General features: G+C 42.2%; 1 protein-coding gene across 10 annotated transcripts in view; it reads right to left on the bottom strand.

Moving 5' to 3' along the window:
* Positions 1-24454, bottom strand: part of LOC122554676 (uncharacterized) — a 282146-nt gene extending 257692 nt beyond the window's left edge. For all 10 annotated transcript variants that reach the window (XM_087996227.1, XM_087996232.1, XM_087996228.1 and 7 more), the window contains exons 1-3: positions 24285-24454; positions 8737-8803; positions 8206-8352 (exon numbers count right to left, since the gene is read on the bottom strand). In XM_087996227.1, the coding sequence (XP_087852353.1) occupies positions 8206-8352; positions 8737-8784 (195 nt within the window). In that variant the 5' untranslated portion in view covers positions 8785-8803; positions 24285-24454. The remainder of the gene's footprint in view (positions 1-8205; positions 8353-8736; positions 8804-24284) is intronic.
* Positions 24455-24829: the final 375 nt, after the last annotated feature.

The raw sequence follows: 24829 nt of genomic DNA, 5'->3' as shown, positions 1-24829 counted from the left end.
TTATGTATATATGTGTGCATATGAGCCGGGGGCTTTGGTTAATGTTGGTGGGAGGAGGTGGTTACCTTATTCTATTTTACCTCTGTCTTTAGGAGCGGGGTTGTTTTTCCCTTGTTATTTTGTATTATTATATTTAATTATTATTTGTTGAGGTAGTTATATGTTTATATATGGTATTAACATTACCAAATACATCCAGGTGTTGGTATGGGTGGGGGTAGGGAGCTCACTGTTAACTCTAGCTTTGTATTATATCTGAATTCTCCTCATTTTATTGAGGAGCGCCTGGGTCAAGGGTGGGGCATTGGTTGGCAGAGGATATGATGGACTTTTGGAAAGGAAATGACACCCCCTGGGAACAAGGGGGAAAATCGCCACTTAAATATGTTTTATTTAATTATTTAGAAATAGTTTTTTATTATACTGTTGTGAGTGTATTAGAGAGCCTTTATTTTTGTAAATTTTATATGCTCTATGCTCGGGATGTTCTGGATAGGGTTTCCCCTTCCGAGGGGTCTCGGATTTGCCCGGATGATTATGGCTGATCAGTCAGTTAAGTGGTGCACCTGGAATGTCAAGGGGAGTAATTCGCCAGTCAAAAGGAAGAAAATATTATCAAATCTCAAGAAAGAAAGAGTTGATACAGCTCTCCTACAGGAGAAACATCTGTCGGATAAAGAACACTTGAAACTACGACAGGGTGGATTTGATCAGGCCTTTTTTTCTTCTTTTACCTCAAAAAGCAGGGGAGTTGTTATTCTTGTTCGGAAGAATTTCTCTTTCAAAATCCTAAATCAGATAAAAGACGAATCTGGACGATATATTTTGATTAAAGCCCTTATAAACGGAGAGGAATATGGGATTTTAAATTTGTACTGCTTCCCGGCACACCCCTTTAAATTTATAACGGATAACGGAAGCCTTTTCAAAATTGATGGCTTTTGGTGCCCGTCATACAATTATAGGGGGAGACTTTAATTGTATTATGGATCCGGAAATAGATTGGATTCCCAAGAGTACTGCAGGAGTATCTCCCAGATCTAGACAATTGGTGGATCTGAACAAAGAATCAGGATTAGTAGATGATTGGAGATGTCTTCATCCACAGGGCAGAGATTTTTCTTTCTACTCCAATCCACATAAATGTCATACCAGAATTGATATGTTTTTTGCCCCCTCGATTTTTTAAAATTCCATATCGTCCTGTAAAATAGGTAGTATAGCAATTTCTGACCACGCTGCTGTATAAATGGAAACTAAGGCGAGGAACAATGGGACATCCCCTCAGCATTGGCATATGGACCCCTTCCTAATGAAAGATAGTAAATTTGTAAAGTACTTCTCTCAAGAATTTAAAACTTTTTTAGAAATTAATTCAGGTACGGCTAGCAACCCATCAATGATGTGGGAGACCATCAAAGTTTACATGCGAGGTTTGATCATCTCCTACTCAGCAATCCAGAAAAAATTGAATAGAGAACAACAGCGTCTGCTTGAAGCTCACTTAAAAGCAGCTGAAACAGCATACACTGATAGACCTTCTATTATTAAATTGCAAAGGATTACGGCTCTTAGGACAGCTCTAAACACTACGCTTACTCAAACGGCTAAGAGGGAAATATTATTTGCAAAACAAAGGTTATATGAATATGGCGACAAACCGGGTAGATACTTAGCATTTCTTGCAAAGAAAAAAAAAGGCCCCTCAGACTATTACGTCTATCAAGGAAAGTACAGGTATTTTGACTCATGATCATAAAAAGATTAATGCGATCTTTAGAGAATTTTATTCTGAGTTATATAAATCGCAGGATTGTGAAGACAGGACTAGGAGGATGCAGTCATTTTTTAAAAATTTGACCTTTCCGGGCCTAACTCCGGAACAGGTATCGGTCCTAAATGCTCCTCTAACAGTCTAAGAAATACTTGATGCAATTAGGCAACTTCAGAGTGGTAAGGCACCCGGCCCAGATGGCTTTCAAGCTGAATTCTATAAAGAATTTACAGAAATATTGGCTGGTCCACTTATGGACATGTATAACTATGCATATAGTTGAAACTTTATTGCTGGAACAGCACAGCAGATCAGGCAGCATCCAGGGAACAGGAGATTCGACGTTTCGGGCACAGGCCCTTCTTCAGGAGTCCTGAAGAAGGGCCTGTGCCCGAAACGTCGAATCTCCTGTTCCCTGGATGCTGCCTGACCTGCTGTGCTGTTCCAGCAATAAAGTTTCAACTTTGATCTCCAGCATCTGCAGACCTCACTTTCTCCTCAACTATGCATATAGTCAGGGCTGTCTCCCGCCTTCGCTGAAAGAGGCAAATATCTCTCTTATCCTTAAAAAAGGAAAGGATCCAGAAAATTGTAGGTCATACAGACCAATATCCTTGCTAAATGTAGATTTTAAAACCCTTTCTAAAACGTTAGCATTGAGACTAGAAAGGGTACTGCCACATATTATAAAGGAGGATCAGACGGGGTTTATTAAGGGCCGTAGATCATCCAATAATATTAGAAGGGTTTTGAATATGATTCAAGCCTGTCATCAGGGAAAGATACCAGGAGTAGTAGTTTCATTAGACGCAGAACAGGCTTTTGATAGGGTTGAATGGTCATATTTGTTTTACACATTGGAAAGGTTTGGCGTTGGACAGGTGTTTACCAAATGGGTCTCAACATTGTATAGTGATCCCAAAGCAGTTGTGGTTACCAATGGATTAGGTTCGGATAGCTTCAATGTGGGTAGGGGCTGCCATCAGGGATGTCCTCTCTTGCCATTGTTATTTACGCTAATAATTGAACCCCTAGCAGAAGCTATACGTGCTGATCCTAATATAATGGCCTCGAGGATTGGTACAGGTAAACATAAAATTACTCTTTATGCAGATGATGTTCTTCTATTCCTCAATAATCCTCTGATGTCCGTACCTCGCCTAATCTAAGTTATTAATACATTTAGCGCATTCTCAGGCTATAAAATTAATTTTTCAAAATCGGAGGCTATGCCAATGGGTGGCCTTGCTATGATACCCCACTTAGTGGACGGATCCCTTTTTCCCTTTCGTTGGTCCCTGGACGGCTTCTTATATTTAGGCATTTTTATTACCCCAGTATTTGGTCAGTTGTATAAGGCTAATTTTGTGCATTTACTGGAAACGATAAGGCAGGACCTCCAGCGATGGAGAGACCTTCCAATTTCCTGGTTGGGTAGAATAGCACTAATCAAAATGAATGTCCTGCCCCGTCTCCTATATCCTATGAGAATGCTTCCGGTGATGCTGCCGAGGCTGGCTCTACGTAAATTATATGGCTGGCTGGGTTCCTTTATCTGGAATCATAGACGGCCCCTCATTAAACTGAAGAAGCTACAGCTTCCACAGACAAGGGGAGGATTGGACTTCCCAGACTTTAGGAAATATCAGTTAAGTTCCCTATTAAGTTACATAGCTGATTGATTGTGGATCAGACAAGACCCAATCTGAATGGACATCGAGGCCTCTCAAGTAAAATACCCACTTATTAACCTTTTATTTTCAGACAAGAGGAAAATCATTACAGATCACTGTAAAAACCCTATAATACTAAACACAATTAAGGTTTGGAATATAATGCGGCAAAATGAGGGTAATTCACATAAAACATCTCCCTATGCACCGATAGTGGGAGCATGGGGATTCCAACCGGGGTTTACAGATGCCACTTTTAAACTCTGGAGATCCAGGGGTATCTCATGTCTAGGGGACCTATTTAAAGATGGGGTCCTGATGTCTTTTGAACAGCTGCGTCAGAAATTCGGATTACCTAATGGAGACCTCTTTCGATACTTCCAAATTCGAGACTATATACAGAAGAAGACTACGTTATTAGAGAGGAGAAAGTGAGGGCTGCAGATGCTGGAGATCAGAGCTGAAAATGTGTTGCTGGAAAAGCGCAGCAGGTCAGGCAGCATCCAAGGGCTGAAGAAGGGCTTGTGCCCAAAACGTCGATTCTCCTGTTCCTTGGAAGCTGCCTGACCTGCTGCGCTTTTCCAGCAACACATTTTCAGCTACGTTATTAGATAGTCTTTATAAATCAGATAGAGAATGTAGTGTCCTATGACCAGTGGAGGTATCTTCCGTCAGTACTATTTATCATTTACTACATGATGAAGTATCGGGAGATATGGATAATCTGCATAAAACATGGGATCAGGATTTGGGACTAGAAATCTCTATAGAAACATGGAACGATATTTGGGAAAACGCTAGAAGAATTACTATCTGTAACAGAACACAGGCTATCCAGCTGAAGATACTTCATAGGGCCCATATAGCATCGGTTCGATTGGCAAAATTTAAGGCAGGAGCATCTCCACTGTGTCCCAAATGTAAAATAGAGGTGGGCACTCTTGTACATTGCCTATGGACCTGTCATAAGATCTGTAGATATTGGACTAAAGTAGCAAGTACCCTGACAGAAATTTTAGGAACGGAAATTAAAGTGGAACCTGTATCTCTCCTTTTGGGCTTTTCGAACTTTCCCTCCCTGGACACGTATGGGAAGAGACTATTTTCTATTCTCTCTTTCTGGGCAAGGAAAAATATTTTGGTGAACTGGGTGGCTGAGGGCCCCCTTGGACTTTCAAATTGGCACAGACTAATTATGGAATGTATTCCCCTTGACTTCCTTACAAATATGGTGCACCGAAAGACCGAATTATTTTATAAAATATGGCAGCCCTTCTTGAATTACATAAATACAGATATTTTGGCTATCCTAACAAGGGTTTTTATTTAATTGAGATTACAAACCTGGCTGGTCCAGAGCCCCTTAGGAGAGGAATCCCGCACGAATACGGGTTTTATTACATTTGATATTAACACATTCCGAGCATGTAAGAGACTTAAATATACACTCTGGTTAGTTGTAGGTTAGATTAGTAGACAGTTGAGTTTTGTTTTTTTTTCTTTTTCTGTATTTTTTCTTTTGTTAAATTTTGGCTATTGTATATTTGATTTAATTGTATATCAATGTTTGTATTTGAGAGTTTTGTTTATTTTTGTAAACTTGTAAAAATGTTAAATCTCCAATAAAAATATCTATAAAAAAAACAAACACATCGATTTGGACACCATCTACCATCCTCTGGGAAAAAGAACCTGAAATGGCATCACTGATACAGAAAATAACATCACCAAAGCAAGGAAACCTAAACACAAATAGAACATGGGACATAAATAGAATGCGGGACATATTGGAGGCTTTAACGGAGGCTCATTGATGATATTACCTAGTATGGCGATGAAACATCTGAAAACGAACCTTCCAGCTCAGCGAGCAAACTTACGCCCAGAACACTCCACACAATATTAAGCTGATAGGTCTGTAGTTTCCTGGGTTATCCTTTGTCTCTTTCTTATACAACAGTGCAACATTTGCAATCCTCCAGTCCCCCAGGACTGATCCTATATTCAGAAGGGCCTGGAAAATTTCAATAGCTCCAAGATTTGCTCCTTAACTCTCTCAGCAATCTAGGATGCATCTTATCTGGAATGGTGCTGGCCTTTTTAGCACCTCTTCCTTTTCTATCACTGTTCAGTTGCTCATCACCCACATTTTCAACTAGGCCCTTGTCCCTTTTAATGTGGTAAAGAAGCAAAATATTCATTTAGTACCTCTGCTATATCCTCTGAGCAGCTTACCCTGCTTGTTCCTTGTGGATCCACTCTGTCCTTCATTAATCTTTTATTAGTAAAATATTCTTCAAACATATTAATATTTGTTTTAGCACAGTCTGATATCCTTTCCTCATGCTTCCTTTTAGACTTTCTTATTCCAGCCTGAGTGTCTCTCCTGCACTCGAGATACCCTTCCTGATTTCTATCGCTACTATTGTTCCAGTATACATCATATGACTCCTTTACTTCCTTATTTTTTCTTATGATCCTTAGTCAGCCAGGGTACTCTAGTTTTGGAAATCTCTATTTATTTCTCATGGGTATGTACCCAGCTTGCACCCTATTCATCTCCCTTGAAAAAATTCACTATTTTATCTAAGAAACTCTTTCCGATCAATTTGCTCCAGCTCAACTTTTAGACCACTAAAGTTTGCCAGAGATCTTAATCATTGACCGATTTTTATCCTTATCCAACTTAATATTGAACCTTATTATGTTGTGATGGCTAATTCCCAAATGCTCTGACCTTAGCAAGCTTTGAGAAGATTTGTAGCTCAGGTTGAGGTTTTGGATGTAGGTTTGCTTGTTGAGCTGAAAGGTTCATTTCCAGATGTTTCGTTACCTTAGGTAGGTAACATCTTCAATGGACCTCAGGCGAAGCAATGCTGAAAATTCCTGCTTTCTATTTATATGCTTGGGTTTCTTTGGGTTGGTGATGTTATTTCCTGTGGTGATGTCATTTCCTGTGAAGAAGTCACTTCCTGTTCCTTTTCTCAGGGGGTAGTAGATGGGGTCTAACTCGATGTGTTTGTTAATAAAAGTTCTGGTTGGAATGCCATGCTTCTAAGAATTCTTGTGCATGTCTTTGTTTGGCTTGTCCTAGGATGGCTGTATTGTCCCCATCAAAGTGGTGTCCTTCCTCATCCGTACGTGAGGATACTAGTGAGAGAGGGTCATGTCTTTTTGTGGCTAGTTGATGTTCATACATCCTGGTGGCTAGTTTTCTGCCTGTTTTAACAATGTAGTGTTTATTACAGTCCTTGCCCGCTATTTTGTAAATGACGTTAGTTTTGCTCATTGTCTGTATAGGGTCTGACCTTCTCCACTTGGCCTGTCTCATTTCCTAGGAACAGATCCAGCACAGCCCCCTCCCTGACAGGACTGGAAACTTACTGTTCCAGAAACTTCTCCAACAGAACTTCCTTCCTTCAGCGTCCCATATTATCTTTTTCCCATTCTACCCTATGGTAATTGAAATCATCAACTATCACAACCCTAATTGTCCTGCAGATTTCAATAATCTGCCTACAAATGCTCTCTACTTCCTTCCCACTATTTGGAGGTCACTGCTCCTTTCCTGTTTCTCATCTGCAACCATACAGATTCTAATTCAGGAACTGTATTTCATTCAAAGGCAAGACCAAGACTGCAACACCTCCACCCTGTTTCTAGTAAAAGCCTTATAAACTGAATGTTAAGTATTCAGTTCTGTTCTGGCTTGAGTCACACTTCTATCAATAATGAAATTAATTTCTGCCAATATTTATTGAAATAATGTCATGGGATCATTTGCATGTATCAGAGACATCAGATAAACCTTCAGTTAAACATCCTGTCCAAAGACAGCATTTGCAAAGATGCACCACTTTCTTTGCACCGAAGGAATGTCAGCCTCGGGATTTTGGAGCAATGCATGAAGCAGTGATCTTCTGGGTCAGAACCAGATTTGATCATTTAAATTAATCATAAGCATACTCATCAGATGAAAAATTACTTGAGAGGCACTGTTAATTATTTTCAATCATGATCAGGCTGTTAGTCAAAACAAAACAGTCTTGAACCTTCTATTTCATCTCCAAACTTGCGGTTTCTGATCAGAACTGAACAACCAACCCTTTTCTTTTTTCTCTCTTTGCTTTTCCAACTAAGGACTTTGACTTACCCAAAGGGGAATGGAGGAGCTGGAAAGCCCCAGAAGAAAATCTCACATCCGTGAGGAAGCAAGCCCCAGAGCGGAGGCCGGCCAGAGAATGTATGTCCCGGAGCAGAGGCCAGCCAGGGGAGACAAGTCCTAGAGAAAACTTACCTTGGAGCAGCTGAAAGCTGACGCGAGTGGACTGGAGGCTTGGAGCAGAGCAGGACAGTTGTTGGACTGGAGTCTGATGCGGGTGGTCAGACCACATGTGGAAGCCCCAGTGCTTAGCTACTGCAACGTAATATTTACATTTAATTTGTTGGAATGATTATAATGACTACCGTTTTAATTATGTTTTATTTTTGTAAAGCCATTCAACTACTTTGCTTTTTTATTCCTCTTTTTGTATCTGTGATTTTTTACCTAAGATTTGTATCTAAGATGGCACCATAAGAGGCGACATTGTAAAACTTTTCACTGTACTCCGGTACATCTGTACTTGAGTACACGTCACAATAAAGGATATTCTATTCTGTCCTATCACCAGTACACACACAAAATACAGAGCGTTGCAGCAATTCACTTAAATACAAGACAAAAGAGACATGAACTTGGGATTGTTAAATCACTACCTTAAGCAGCTGATCCTTCACTTGAAGCTGGTTATCTTTCTCCCGAATTAGCTCCTTCAGCTGCAATACCAGTTGCTCATTCTGAGCCAGCTGCTCAGTTAAGTCTGCCACAGACTGATTGCCAATGCTCTTCTGGGAACTTGCTGCCTATTGAATAAATTTGCACAGAATGGATATCATGAAAAACCATACAATAAGCATCATCATATAGAATCAATAATAAAGATGATAAATTTTACAAATTTAACGGAGTTTAAAAGAGTGCTCAAATCAGCTCGATACCAGCAATTTAATTCAAGACAGTTGAAAGTTCCAGAGAACTGAGGCAAATCAGTCACTGCTTGTCAAATTATATGCATCAAAAAGCACTCTTGCATGCAGTTTTCCAAAACTACAATCAAAAGCACACAGCAAATCCAGCTCATAAACTACTATTTAGCAAATAAAATGTCAAAATGAAGGTTTACTCATTTTTTATGTCAAGGTAGGTGCAACTGCATGAAATTGCATAATTGTTTAAGATATGTTTACCCCTGCTGGCACTGGGGGCGACTCATCTGCAGAGTACCACTTCCACATGGCTCCTTCTTAAATGTAGCTGCAAATCAATCAAAACAATAATTAGGTCTTTCCAAAGAATAGCTTATCTAAATATAATGCTAATGGTCAACCAGCGATAGTATTCATAGAAAACAGTGGCTGGAGTTTCTGTGGTCAAACTGATTCATAAGTGTTCAAAGTTTAGAATAGAGGACAAGAAGTGTTATTATACAAGTTGTTACTTAAAAAATTAATAAATCTTTCTTTGGCATGGATTTAGCTATCTGTCAACACCATAAATTTACCTGTCAAAACGAGCCATATTTAACATTCACAAGGGCACAAGAAATAGAAACAGGAGGAGACTATTCATCCATCGAGCCTGCTCCACCTGTAAAGACTCTTTATTCTGCTGCATATTTGATTGCAGACTAACTTGGAAAATGGTTTTAAAGACCAAGGATTGTTGAGGGATTGCTGCACTTTTAAACCAGACACTCATTGTAAGTACTGTATACACAGACGATTTGGAGATGCCAGTTTTGGACTAGGGTGTACAAAGTTAAAAAAAAACACACAACATCAGGTTATAGTCCAACAGGTTTAATTGGAAGCACTGGCTTTCAGAGCTCTGCTACTTCATCAGGTGATTGTGGAATAATAATTGTAAGACATAAAATTTATAGCAAATGTTTACAGTGTGATATAACAAATTATACATTGAAAAATACCTTGATTGTTTGCTCAGTCTCTCATCTGTTAGATTGACCATGTAGTGAAACTAACACGGTCATTCTAACAAATGAGAGACTTAACAAACAATTGAGGTATTTTTCAACGTATAATTTCAGTTATATCACATTGTAAACTTTTGCTATAAATTCTATGTCTTACAATTGTGTACTCCACAACCAACTGATGAAGGAGCAGCACTCCGAAAGCTAGTGCTTCCAATTAAACCTATTGGACTATAACCTGATGTTGGTGAGATTTTTAAACTTTATATACAGATGCTCATTCAAGCAGAAACAGAAAACTAATTTGCAGATTAACTAGAGACAGAAGTGTTGTCAAAGAATGGAGCTTTGATTGGCCAAAAGTAGCTGATTGGACTCGTGACTGATTATTGATGATTAAAGATCACCTGCCTGCCAACATCGATGTGATTGAATCCCAGGCAGTTGAACAGCTTAGGGCTATGAATGAGATTAGGAGAAGCCGCAGGGCCAGGAGCGGTCTCTTTTCTCTGCTGTAAAAACCAACATAAGCCAGTTTATTTTTCCTTTAGCAGTTGTTGTAAACTGGCACTTAACAAGTAAGTCAAGAGATTTAAGTCTGAACAAACTATCCTGTATCTTCTGTAAGCAAATGAAAGTAACTGAAGACAGATCAAAAATCTCTATGTCCTAAGAAGCCGAAAGGACCGTCTCAGTGAACCCTGTGAACAGAGACCAATCTTTCCCTCCGCTCATTTGTCTGTCTGTCTGTGTGCCTAAGGGGGAATTTTCAAGGGGATTAGAATTTTAGTAGGGCTACATGTCTACAGTTCATAATTGTTTATCTGTAGTTAAAATCTATACATTTATAGTAAATCATAATTCTTAAGTTCAAAAACATGGAAACATTGTTTCTGTAAATCTGGGTCTAAATGCCAGGTAACTTAGTGAATTCTACATTTTTGTTGAAATCTTTAATTTTTGTGATGACTCTGGAAATAGCTATTTACCAGCCTGTTATCCCAGTGAGACAGAACACACCAGCCAATATGATCATGACACAAATTGTGCTTCCAGTCCACTTCCCTCATCACCCCCATATACAGATTGAGATGTATGCAATAAAGTAACAGCTGTAATTATAGGCTACTTTAATCTGCATACTGATTAAGCAAATTGAATCACTACACTACCGTACAGGAGGAATTCCTGGAGCATACACAAGGTGTATTTCTGGATCAGTACATTGATGAACCAGCTCGAGAACAGATCATGCTAGACTGAGAATGGTGTTATGACAAAGGAATAATTGGCAATCTAGCTGTAGGAGGTCCCTTGGAAAGAGGTCCATTCTGTAATAAAATTCTTCATTAAAATGCAGTGATGAAAGTAATCCTGACACTAGGGTACTGAATCTAAACAAATGAAACTACTACAGTATGAAACGCAAGCTAGCTATGATAAACTGGGGACCATTACTTAAAGCGATAACATTGGATGGGTAATGGAAAACATTTAAAGAGTGCATGGAAGAACTCGAACAATTGTTCATTCCAGTTTGGCACAGAAATGAAGTAGAAAAGGCTCATCCATTGCTATCAATGGAAATTAGGGACAGTACTATTTTCAAGGAAGGGGCATACAAATTGGCCCAAACAAACTATAGACTTGAGGAATTGGTGCAGTTTAAATTTCGTGAAGCAGGACAAAACATGGTAAAGATTGGTAAGGACATGTCAGAAATGGATAATAGAACAATTAAATATATATTTGATTCCATCTTCATAAAAGGAGGACACAAGTCATGTCCCAAACTGTTGGGGGATCAGAGGGTGTAGGCAGAACTTAAGGAAATCAGTATTAGCAGTGATATGGTATTGGGGAAATTGTTAGGATTAAAGGCCAATAAATCCCCAGGGTGTAATAATCCACCCAAAAAATTTAAGGATGTGGCCCTAGAAACAGTGGATGTAGTTGTTAGTTGGTTCACCAAGCTGGTTGATTTTCTTGCAAACAGTTTGTCTCCCTTCTAGGAGGTATCATCAATGCTGTGTAGCCTCCGGATGAAGCGCCATCGTTGTGATCTGCCCTGAATTTACACAGCTCTTTCAGTTGAGATGGGTGGTTCTACATCCGGTTTTGTACTGGAGTAGGCTGTAGATGGGGTCTATTTCAACATGTTTATTTATGGAACCAGTGGATGAATATCAGGCCTCCAGGAATTCCTGAGCTTGTCTTTATTTAGCCTGTCCCAGTGCTTTAACGTTGTCAATGTGTATTGATATGAGGGAGGACCAGCTGTGTCATTTTGTTGCAAGCTGACGCTCATGTATTCTGGTAGCGAGTTTCCTGCTTGTTTGTCCTATGTAATGCTTCTCACAGTTGCTGCATGATATTTCATATATCACATTCATCCTGCATGTTGTGGGTATGAGGTCTTTTGTCCTGGATAGTAACTGACAAAGTGTGGCTGTTGGTTTGTGTGCTATTAGTTTCCTCAGAGGAACAAAATACCATGCAGCAAAATACCATGCAAAATACCATGCATTACAAAACACAAACAGGCAGAAAACTCACCAACAGAATAAATGAGCATCAGTTTGCAACAAAACAACACAACCACTCCTCCCTCACATTAACTTGCACTGACAACGAAGGATACCAATTCAGCTCGGACAAGGTTATGATACTGGAACAGGCAAGCTCAAGACAAGCTCAAGAATTCCAAGAAGCCTGGTATTCATCCATGGGTTCCATAAACAAACACATTGAAATATACCCCGTCTATAATTCACCGCAGTACAAAACCAAAAGTAGAACCACCCGCCACAACTGACAGAGCTGTATAAATTCGGGGCGGATCATAAGAACAGCATTTCATCCAGAGGCTACACAGTACTAACGATGTCATTCACGATGGAGATAAACATCTGCAAGAAAATCAACTACCTCAGCAAACTGACTTAACAACTAAATCCACAATCCAAGCAACAGACCTTCACGAAAACCTTAGTGGATGCATTGATACTCATCTTTCAAGATTCTATACACTCAACAGTTCCAATGGATTAGAGGATAACTAACACAACACTATTTTAAAAAGCGTGTAGCAAGAGAACAGGGTATCATAGACCAGTTAGCAGAGCAAATACTTAGAATCCAATATTAAATATTTATTTTCTGATTAGGGGACTAGCAGGGATGGCAGTGCAGGAAGAAAAATGTTCCTCCTGCATGATGTTTGAGGTGAGGGACGCCATTAGTGTCCCATCCAAGTACATCTGCAGGAAGTGCACCCAATCTCGCTCCTCCAAGACCATGTTAGGGAACTGGAGAGGGATCTGGATGAACTTCGGATCATTCGGGAAGCAGAGGCTGTGATAGATAAGAGTTACAGGGAAATAGTTACTCCTAGGCACAAAGAAAGCTGGGTGACTGTTCAAAGGGGTTAAAAAAAAAAGTCAGTGGAGGGATGCACTGTGGTTGTTCCCCTGAAAAACATCTATACCGTTTTGAATACTGTTGGGGGGGGGGAATGACTTACCAGGGGTATGCAGTGGGGCCCAGGTTTCTTGCACAGAGCCTGTCCCTGTTGCACAGAATGGAAGGAGGGAAAGGGGCAGAGTGTTAGTCATTGGGGGCTCAATAGTTAGACGGTCAGATGGAAGTTTTGTTGGGAACGAGCAAGACTCACAGCTGGTGTGTTGGGTCCCAGGTGTCAAGACCCGTGATGTCTCGGATCATATCTTTGGGGTTCTGAAGGGAGAGGGTGACCAGCCTCAAGTCGTGGTCCACGTAGGGACCAATGACATAGAAAGAGGGGTTGGGATGTAACGCAGGATTTCAGGGATCTAGGGTGGAAGCTGAGAGCTAGAACAAACAGAGTTATTATCTCTGGTTTGTTACCTGTGCCACGTGATAGTGCGGCAAGGAATAGGGAGATATCTCAGCTGAACACATGGCTGCAAGGATGGTGCAGGAGGGAGGGTTTCAGGTACTTGGATAATTGGGGGTCATTCTGGGGAAGGTGGGACTTGTACAAACAGGACAGTCTTCACTTGAACCAGAGAGGTACTAATATCCTAGGTGGGAAATTTGCTGGTGCTATTCGGGTGAGTTTAAACTAGCTCAGCAGGGGGTTGGCAACCTGAGGTGCAGTTGCAGTGCACAGGAGGATGAGAGTAGCGAGGACAGGGACAGGATTTCACAGTCACAGGAATGTGCTGGCAGACGGCAAACTGGTTTGAAATATGTCTACTTCAATGCCAGGAGTATCAGAAATAAGGTAGGTGAGCTTGCAGCATGGATAGGTACCTGGGACTTCGATGTTGTGGCCATTTTGAAGACATGGATAGAGTAGGGTGAGGAATGGATGTTGCAGGTTCCAGGGTTTAGATCTTTCATTAAGAACAGGCAAGGTGATAAAAGAGGGGGAGGTGTGGCCTTGTTAGTCAAGGATAGTATAATAGTGGCTGAAAGAACTTTTGACAAGGACTCATCTACTGAGATAGTGTGGGCTGAAGTCTGAAACAGGAGAGGAGAGGTCACACTGCTTGGAGTTTTTTTTAATAGGTCTCCGCAGAGTTCTAGGGAGGTAGAAGAGAGGATTGGCAAAATTATTCTGGGTTGAAATAAAAGGAACAGGGTGGTCATTATGGGGGACTTTAACTTCCTGAAGAAGGGCCTGTGCCCGAAACGTCGAATCTCCTGTTCCCTGGATGCTGCCTGACCTGCTGTGCTGTTCCAGCAATAAAGTTTCAACTTTGATCTCCAGCATCTGCAGTCCTCACTTTCTCCTCGGGACTTTAACTTCCCCCAACATTGACCTGAAATGCTGTAACTCTAGTACATCGGATGGACCAGTTTTTGTCCAATGTGTACAGGAGGGTTCCCTGACACAGTATGTCGAAGGGCTGACAAGAGGGGATCTGGTGCTTGGATCTGGTGCTTGGTTAGGTGTTTGATTTAGTTGTAGGTGAGCACTTTGGAGAGAGTGACCGTAATTCAGTTACGTTTAGTTTAGCGATGGAAAGGGATAGGTACATGCCACAGGTCAAGAGTTATCAATGGGGCAAGGGCAATTACAATGTGATTCGACAAGAATTAGGATGCATAGCATGGGGTAGCAAAATGCAGGGGATGCAGACAATGGAAATGTGGAGCTGGTTTAAGGAACAGATGTTGAGTGTCCTTGATAAGTATGTCCCCGTCAGGGGAGGAAGTGATAAGGTAAAGGAACTGTGGTTTACTACAGAAATTGCATCTCTTGTTAAGTGGAAGAAGGAGGCTTGTGTTGATGAGTCAAGATGGTTCAGATGAGGCGACGGAGAGTTACAGATCAGCTAGGAAGGATTTAAAGAGAGAGTTAAGAAGAGCAAAGAGAGGACACGAGTAGTAAATAGAATAAAGGAGAACCCTAAAGCTTTTTATAGGTATGTGAGGAATAAAAGGACGACTAGGGTAGGAACAGGGCCAGTCAAAGACAGAACTGGGAAGTTGAGTATGGACCCTGTGCAGATCGGAGAGGTGCTAAATGAATGTTTCTCATTGGTTTTCATTCAGGAAAAGGAGAATATTGTAGAGGAGAAGAATGAGGTACGAGATATTAGACTAGAAAGGATCGAGGTTAATTACGAACAGGTGTTATCAATTCTTGAAGGAGTGAAAGTAGACAAGTCCCCTGAGCCGGATGTGATTTATCCGAAGATTCTCTGGGAAGCTAGGGAGGAGATAGAAGATCCTTTGGTTTTGATATTTGAGTCATCATTGTCTAAAGGTTTGGTACCAGAGGACTGGAGGGTTGCAAATGTTGTGCCCTTGTTCAAGAAGGGCAGTAGAAAGGACCCAGGTAACGATAGACAACTGAGCCTTACTTCTGTTGTAGGAAAGGTTTTGGAAAGGATTATAAGAGATAAGACTTAAAATTATCTAGCAAGCAACAATTTGATTTCAGACAGTCAACATGGTTTCGTCAAGGGCAGGTCATGTCTCACAAACCTCACTGAATTTTTTGAGAAGGTGACCAAGCATGTAGATGAGGGTAGGGCAGTTGATGTGGCATACATAGACTTCAGTAAAGCCTTTAATACATTTCCTCATGGTAGGCTGTTGGAGAAAATGCAGAGGCATGGAATTGAGGGTGATTTAGCAGTTTGGATTAGGAACTGGCTTTCTGAAAGAAGGCAGCGAGTGGTAGTTGATGAAAAATATTCAGCCTGGAGTCCAGTTATTAGTGGTGTGCCACAAGGATCTGTTTTGGGACCACTGCTGTTTGTCATTAGTAAACTTGCAGATGACATGAAAGTCGGTGGAGTAGTGGACAGTTTGGAAGAATGTTGCAGGTTGCAGGGGGACTTGGATAAACTGCAGAATTGGGCTAAGAGGTGGCAAGTGGAGTTCAATGCAGCTAAATGTAAGGTGATGCACTTTGGGAAGAGTAACAGGAAGAGAGCGTACTGGATCAATGGAAAGATTCTTGGTAGCATGGATGTGCAGAGGGATCTTGGAGTCCATGGACACAGATCCCTGAAAGTTGCCACCCAGGTTGATCGTGCTGTTAAGAAGGTATATGATGTGTTAGGTTTCATTGATTGAGGAATTGAGTTCCAAAGCTGCGATATCATGCTGCAACTATAAAGAAAGCTAGTGCGGCTGCACTTGGAATATTGTGTACAGTTCTGATCCCCATATTTCGCGAAGGATGTGGAAGCATTGGAAAAGGTGCAGAGGAGATTTACCAGGATGTTGCCTGGTCTGGAGGGAAGGTCTTATGAGGAAAGGTTGAAAGACCTTGGTCTGTTCTCATTGGAAAGAAGAAGGCTAAGAGGGGATTTGATAGAGACATACAAGATGCTCAAAGGATTAGATAGGGTAGACAATGAAAGTTTTTTTCCTGGGATGATGACGTCAGTTTGTACGAGGGACATAACTACAAATTGAGGGGTGATAGATTTAAGACATACTTCAGAGGCAGGTTTCTTTACTGGTAAGAGTGAAATGCCCTACCTGCCAATGTAGTTAACTCAGCCACATTTGGGAGTTTTAAACAATTCTTGGATAAGCACATGGATGATGATGGCATTGTGTAGGGGATGAGCTGAGAATAGCTCACAGGTCGGCGCTACATTGAGGGCCGAAGGGCCTGTTCTGCGCTGTATTGTTCGATGTTCTAATATCGGAGCTCTTGGAAAACAGTGACAGGACTAGACAGAATCAGCATGGATTTATGAAAGGGAAATTGTGCCTCACAAATCTGCTGGCAAACCGAGGGAGCGTAACTAGTAGAAATGAAAAGGAGCCAACAGACCTTAAGAAGGCTTTGAAGGAAAGAGCATTGAATTGGGCATAATGTACTGAGAAGGTTAGGAAAGTGGTTGGCAGACAGCCAAGAGTAGAATTAACAGGACACTCAGAGTGGCAGCCAATGACTAAGGATGTGGTGGTGCTGGTGTTGGACTGGAGTAGACAAAGTTAAAAATTAAAACACCAGGTGAGAGTCCAACAGGTTTATTTGGAAGTGCAGGCTTTTGGAGTGCTGCTCCTTCGACAGGTAGCTAGTGATGCAGTATCGTAGGACACAGAATTTATAGTAAAAGATCAAAGTGTCATACAACGATCTGATGAATTGAACAAATGGGTTGCAGGTTTCATAAAATCATGGAATCCCTACAGTAGATGTCATATACATGGACTTTCACAAGGCATTTGATATGGTTCCCCATGGTAAACTAATGGAGAAAGCGAAGTCACATGGTGTGCAGGGTGTTCTATCTAGGTGGATAATGAACTGGGGACAGAGAGTAGTAGAAGGGAGTTTCTCGAAATGGAGAAAGGTGACCAGTGGTGTTTCACAGGGATCAGTGCTGGGGCCACTGTTGTTTGTAACATATAAATAAATGATCTGGAAGAGGGCATTGTTCATCTGATTAGTAAGTTTAGATGACACGAAGATTGGTGTAGTAGTAGAAAGCATAAGGGACTGTCAAAGAATACAGGAGAATAGCGATAGACTGGAGAGTTGGGTGGAGAAGTGGCAGATGGAGTTCAATCCAGGCAAATGTGAAGTGATGCATTTTGGGAAATCTAATTCTAGAGCAATCTATACTGTAAACGGAAGAGCCTTGGGAAAAGTCGATGAGCAGAGAGATCTCAGAGTTCAGGTCCATTGTACCCTGAAGATTGCTCAACAGGTGAATATAATGGTCAAGAAGGCATATGGTAAGCTTGCCTTCATCGGATGGGTATTGAGTATAATAGCTGGCAGGTTATGTTAAAATTGTACAAGACTTTGGTTCGGCCGCATTTAGAATACTGTGTGCAGTTCTGGTCGACACATTACCAAAAGGATGTGGACACTTTGGAGAGAGTGCAGAGAAGGTTTACGAGGATATTGCCTGGTATGGAAGGTGCTAGCTATGAAGACAGGTTGAGTAGGTTAGGAGTGTCTTCATTAGAAAAAAAGGAGATTATGGGGGGACCTGATTAAGGTCTACAAAATCATGAAGGTTCTAGACAGGGTAAGAGATAAGCGTTTTCCCAGGGTGAGAGATTCAATAACGAGATGTCACGTGTTCAAGGTGAGAGGTGAAAAGTTTAAGGGGCAAGTACTTTACACAGAGGGTGGTAGGTGCCTGGAACGCATTGCTAGCGTCTAGACAGATGCATGAGTAGGTGGGGAGCAGAGAGATACAGATGCTTAGGAATTGGGCGATAGGTTTAGATGGTGGATTTTGATTGGCTCAGGCTTGGAGGGCCAAAAGGCCTGTTCCTGGGCTGTAAATTTTCTTTGTTCTCTTTCTAATTTTCTAGTACACGGAGACTGCTAGTCAGTCACATGACTGATGTCTGCAAGCTCTGCGCAAAACAGCCTTCACTCTCTCTCAAAGATACAGTACACGCCTTCAACTTCATAACATTACTTTGGAAGTAGAACCAGTCTGACTCAAGATTGGAACACAGATAGACCCTGACCTCACACCTTTAATGCATTATCTGAGCTGAGATGTCACTTTCTTTTATATAAAAATCTTAAGTTATCTCAGGAATGTAATTTGAAAGAAATTCTGGGATTTACATATTAATGAATCAAAACTTGCAACCCATTCTAGTGATTAAAGACTTGACAGCAATCTAGGTTTGTTCCATACATATCACTCTGTGGATCACATATCACTAGCTAACTGACAAAGAAGCAGCACTCTGAAAGCTTGTGCTTCCAAATAAACCTATTGGACTATAACGTTGGCGGATAGGATCAAGGATAACCCCAAGGCATTTTATGCGTATGTGAGAAACCAGAGAATGACGAGAACGAGGGTAGGTCCGATCAAGGACAGTAGTGGGAGACTGTGCATTGAGTCGGAAGAGATAGGAGAGGTCTTGAACAAGTACTTCTCTTCAGTATTTACGAACGAGAGGGACCGTATTGTAGAAGAGGAGAGTGTGAAATGGACTGGTAAGCTAGAAGAGATACCTGTTAGAAAGGAAGATGTGTTGGACATTTTGAACAACTTGAGGATAGACAAGTCCCCCGGGCCTGACGGGATATATCCTAGGATTATGTGGGAAGCTAGAGAGGAAATTGCAGTACCGTTGGCAATGATCTTCTCGTCTTCACTGGCAAAGGGGGTGGTACCAGGGGACTGGAGAGTAGCGAATGTTGTGCCCCTGTTCAAAAAAGGGAATAGGGATAACCCCGGGAATTACAGGCCTGTTAGTCTTACTTCTGTGGTAGGCAAAGTAATGGAAAGGGTACTGAGGGATAGGATTTATGAGTATCTGGAAAGACACTGCTTGATTAGGGACAGCCAGCACGGATTTGTGAAGGGTAGGTCTTGCCTTACAAGTCTTATTGAATTCTTCGAGGAGGTGACCAAGCATGTGGATGAGGGAAGAGCAGTGGATGTAGTGTACATGGATTTTAGTAAGGCATTTGATAAGGTTCCCCATGGTAGGCTTATGCGGAAAGTCAGGAGGCATGGGATAGAGGGAAATTTGGCCAATTGGATAGAAAACTGGCTAACCGGTCGAAGGCAGAGAGTGGTGGTAGGTGGTAAATACTCAGCCTGGAGCCCAGTTACAAGTGGAGTTCCGCAGGGATCAGTTCTGGGTCCTCTGCTGTTTGTAATTTTTATTAATGACTTAGATGAGGGAGTCGAAGGGTGGGTCAGTAAATTTGCAGATGATACGAAGATAGGTGGAGTTGTGGACAGTGAGGAGGGCTGTTGTCGGCTGCAGAGGGACTTAGATATGATGCAGAGCTGGGCTGAGGAGTGGCAGATGGAGTTCAACCCTGCCAAGTGTGAGGTTGTCCATTTTGGAAGAACAAATAAGAATGCGGAATACAGGGTTAATGGTAGGGTTCTTAGTCAGGTGGAGGAACAGAGGGATCTTGGGGTCTATGTACATAGATCTTTGAAGGTTGCCACTCAGGTGGATAGAGTTTGTAAGAAGGCCTATGGAGTATTGTCGTTCATTAGCAGAGGGATTGAATTCAAGAGTCGTGAAGTGATGTTGCAGCTGTACAGGACTTTGGTTAGGCCACAGTTGGAGTACTGTGTGCAGTTCTGGTCGCCTCACTATAGGAAAGATGTGGAAGCTTTGGAGAGGGTGCAGAGAAGATTTACCAGGATGTTGCCTGGAATGGAGAGGAAGTCGTACGAGGATAGGTTGAGAGTTCTCGGTCTTTTCTCGTTGGAACGGCGAAGGATGAGGGGTGACTTGATAGAGGTTTATAAGATGATCAGAGGAATAGATAGAGTAGACAGTCAGAAACTTTTTCCCCAGGTACAACAGAGTGTTACAAGGGGACATAAATTTAAGGTGAAGGGTGGAAGGTATAGGGGAGATGTCAGGGGTGGGTTCTTTACCCAGAGAGTGGTGGGGGCATGGAATGCGCTGCCCGTGGGAGTGGTGGAGTCGGAATCATTGGCGACCTTTAAGCGGCATTTGGATAGGTACATGGATGGGTACTTAATCTAGGTTAGAAGTTCGGCACAACATCGTGGGCCGAAGGGCCTGTTCTGTGCTGTATTGTTCTATGTTCTATGTTCTAACCTTGTGTTGAGAGATTTTTAACAATGACTGAGGGAGGACGGTAAGGATCACTGTTTAAACCCCAGCTAAACACAATATATATTAATGACTTATATGAGGCAATTAAATGTAATATCTGTAAGTTTGAAACAATACAAAGCTGGTGGGAGGGTGAACTTCGGAGAGTGCAGAGATGTTTCAATATGATTTGTACAAGTTGAATGAGTAGGTAAATACATGCCAGCTGAAGTAAGATCTGGATAAATGTGAGATTATCCATATTGGTAGCAAAAACATAAGGGCAGATTATCTGAATGCTGATAGATTGGGAATGGGGAGATGCAAAAAGAGCAATGTGTCCTCATACAGCAGGGGCTAAAGAAAGCATGCAGAGCAGCAGACAGCAGCAAATGGTATGTTCACAGCAAGAGAATTTGAGTACAGGAGCAGCAATGTATTACTGGAACTTAATCAGATCATATCTCGAGTACTGCATGCAGCTTTGGTCTCCTTATCTGAGGAAGGATGTTCTGGCTGTGAACGGAGTGCAACAAAGATTTACCAGACTGATTCTTGGGATGGCAGAACTGAAGTATAAAGACAGACAGTATCAATTAGGACAATATTTACTGCAGTTTAGTTATTGAAGGAGGATCTTATTGAAACCTATAAAATTCTAACAAGACTAGACATTGGATAGGCCAATGGACGAGCATGGAAGTGTAGGTTCAGATGGGTTTCACAGGTCAGTACAACATCAAGGGCCAAAGGGCCTGTACTGCACTGTAATGTTGTATGTTCTATGTATCATGTCTAACAGGTGTGGCTATGTTTCAGGTAGGTGTGTAGGTGAGCATCATGCAATGGGTGTCATTAACATGAACTTCAGTCAGACTTCTGACTAGATCTCACATAGGAAATGATTCAGAAGACACCATGGGATCCAAGACAATTTGGCAAATTGGAGTCAAAACTTGCTTAGTGACAAAAGGCCAAGGGGATGGTGAAGATTTTTAATGACTGAAGCACTCCTCCTTCATCAAGAGTAAATGCAGGAAGAATGCTCCTTGGGATCGAGGGTGATTTAGCGGTTTGGATCAGAAATTGGCTAGCTGAAAGATGACAGAGGGTGATGGTGGATGGGAAATATTCATTCTGGAGTTCATTCTATTCATCAGGAATAGTTCAGTTCTATTCCTGATGAAGGGCTTTTGCCCGAAACATCAATTTTCCTGCTCCTCGGATGCTGCCTGACCTGCTGTGCTTTTCCAGCACCACTCTGATCTAAACTCTAGTTTCAGCATCTGTAGTCCTCACTTTTGCCTAGTTGATTTTAACCTTACTGCGGATACTCTTGCAAGGATGCCTGTCTTGAAGAAGTTCTCCTCCTCTCTCCACAAGAATATCAGTGAGTCTCTCTCTCACTGCAACTACAAGGTCAGCTCCTCTACCCTGAAGCCCCTCTATTCCTGATGAAGGGCTTTTGCCCAAAACGTTAATTTTCCTGCTCCTCCGATGCTGCCTGACCTGCTGTGCTTTTCCAGCACCACTCTGATCTAAACTTCAGTTACTAGTGGTGTACTGCAAGATCTGTTTTGGGTCCACTGCTGTGTCATTTTTATAAATGACCTGAATGGGTTAGTAAATTTGCGGATGACACGAAGGTCGGGAGAGTTGTGGATAGTGACGAAGGCTGTTGTAGGTTACAGAGGGACATAGGTAAGCTGCAGACCTGGGCTGAAGGTGGCAAAAGTGAGAGGTGATTCACTTTGGAAAGATCAACAGGAACAAAAAGTACTGGGCTAATGGTAAGATTCTTGTTAGTGTAGATGAGCAGAGAGATCTAATTGTCCATGTACATAGATCCCTGAAAGTTGCCACCCAGGTTGATAGGGTTGTTAAGAAGGCATACAGTTTGTTAGCTTTTATTGGTAGAGGGATTGAGTTTCGGGATGCCAAGGTCATGCTGCAACTGTTCAAAACTCTGCTGTGGCCGCACTTATTGCACACAGTTCTGGTCACTGCATTATAGGAAAGCTGTGGAAGCTTTGGAAAGGGTGCAGAGGAGATTTACGAGGATGTTGCCTGGTATGGAGGGAAGGTCTTATGAGGAAAGGCTGAGGGACTTAAGGCTGTTTTCATTAAAGAGAAGAAGGTTGACAGGTGACTTAATTGACACATATAAGGTAATCAGAGGGTTCGATAGGGTGGACAGTGAAAGCCTTTTTCCTCAGATGGCAGTGACTAGAACGAGGGGACATAGCTTTAAATTGAGGGGTAATAGAAATAGGATAGATGTCAGAGGTAGTTTCTTTACTCAAAGTAGTAGGCGCATGGAACACACTGCAACAGTGGCACACTCATCAACTTAAGACATTTAAATGGTCATTGGATAGGCCAATGGACGAGCATGGAAGTGTAGGTTCAGATGGGTTTCACAGGTCAGTACAACATCAAGGGCCAAAGGGCCTGTACTGCACTGTAATGTTGTATGTTCTATGTATCATGTCTAACAGGTGTGGCTATGTTTCAGGTAGGTGTGTAGGTGAGCATCATGCAATGGGTGTCATTAACATGAACTTCAGTCAGACTTCTGACTAGATCTCACATAGGAAATGATTCAGAAGACACCATGGGATCCAAGACAATTTGGCAAATTGGAGTCAAAACTTGCTTAGTGACAAAAGGCCAAGGGGATGGTGAAGATTTTTAATGACTGAAGCACTCCTCCTTCATCAAGTAGCTAAGGAACAGGATCATAAGACACAGAATTTATAGCAAAAGATTACAGTGTTATGCAAGTGAAATGATATATTGAACAAACTTAGTTTATTGCATGATACTGCAATCCTGTTCCACAGCTACTTGACAGAGCAGCACTCCGAAAGCTAGTGCTTCCAATTGAACCTTTTGGACCATAACCTGGTGTTGTGTGATTTTTAAACTTTGTCCACCCCAGTCCAACGTCGGCTCCTCAACACCATCGTTATTATTACTCGTTGTTACATTGCCATCACTCACATTATTCCTACCAGATTATTATATTCTTCCTCTCAGATTATTGTTCTTCATCTCACATTATTCCTATTACTTTCACATTACACAATCACTACTTTCCCGTGTCACTAACCCATCCCCCAAACCTTCCCTTCAGGTTGTCCCCTCGGTCCAGCTTTTGCCCGAAACGTTGATTTTACTGCTCCTTGGATGCTGCCTGAACTGCTGTGCTCTTCCAGCACCACTAATCCAGAATCTGGTTTCCAGCATCTGCAGTCATTGTTTTTACCTCATTAATTTTAACCCTACTGCGAATCCTCTTGCAAGGATGCCTGCCTTGAAGAAGTTTTCCTCCTCTCTCTACAAGAATCTCAGGGAGTCCCTCTCCCACTGCAACTCCCAGGTCATTTCCTCTGCCCTGCCAAAATTCCAACTCAGCACTGTCCCCATGACTTGTCCTACCTGCCTATCTCCTTTTCCACCTATCCACTCCACCCTCTCCTCCCTGACCTATCACCTTCATCCCCTCCCCCACTCACCCATTGTACTCTATTCTACTCTCTCCCCACCCCCACCCTCCTCTAGCTTATCTCTCCACGCTTCAGGCTCACTGTCTTTATTCCTGATGAAGGGCTTTTGCCCGAAACGTCGATTTTGCCTGTCTTCGGATGCTGCCTGAATTGCTGTGCTCGTCCAGCACCACTGATCCACAATCTGGTTTCCAGCATCTGCAGTCATTGTTTTTACCCTCGGACCCGGCAGCAGCCCGCACATGCGCAATCGGGCCCTTACCTGCGCTGGACCCAGATCCCCAAAACCCGCAGCGCAGAGAGAGAGGAGGACGCCTTATGGAGTCATGGCCGTATTTATCGACTTAAACGCATGTCCGATGCAGCGAAGGAACCGCCATAGAGCAGTGGAACATGCCGCAGCGCCTACTCCGCCGCAGCCCAGAAACCAGAACTCAGCTGCGTGACATCATCACGTCATACGGCCTTACGTCACACGAAACATAAGACGCGACGTTTCACGTGATCAAGGCGCTAATTGCTGCCGCCTAGTGGTTGACAGTTAGGCTGCAGCGATACTCAGCAAAGGAACATATTTAAATGGAACAACATCAACAGAGCTGAAAAAGTCAGCAAATGTGATTCAAACAATAAAACTCTGTATTATCAATCACAGAGGTGTAGAAAAGGGAGACTTAGGGTTCAGGTACACCATGGGTGGCACGGTGGCACAGTGGTTAGCACTGCTGCCTCACAGCGCCAGAGACCCGGGTTCAATTCCCGCCTCAGGCGACTGACTGTGTGGAGTTTGCACGTTCTCCCCGTGAC

The sequence above is a fragment of the Chiloscyllium plagiosum genome, unplaced genomic scaffold (genome assembly GCF_037043375.1).
Source record: "Chiloscyllium plagiosum isolate Xiang-an unplaced genomic scaffold, Cpla_swu_hap1 HiC_scaffold_18, whole genome shotgun sequence".
Lineage (NCBI taxonomy): Eukaryota > Metazoa > Chordata > Chondrichthyes > Orectolobiformes > Hemiscylliidae > Chiloscyllium > Chiloscyllium plagiosum.
The sequence above is the reverse complement of the archived record's forward strand: the minus strand, read 5'-3'. Positions and strand labels throughout refer to the sequence as shown.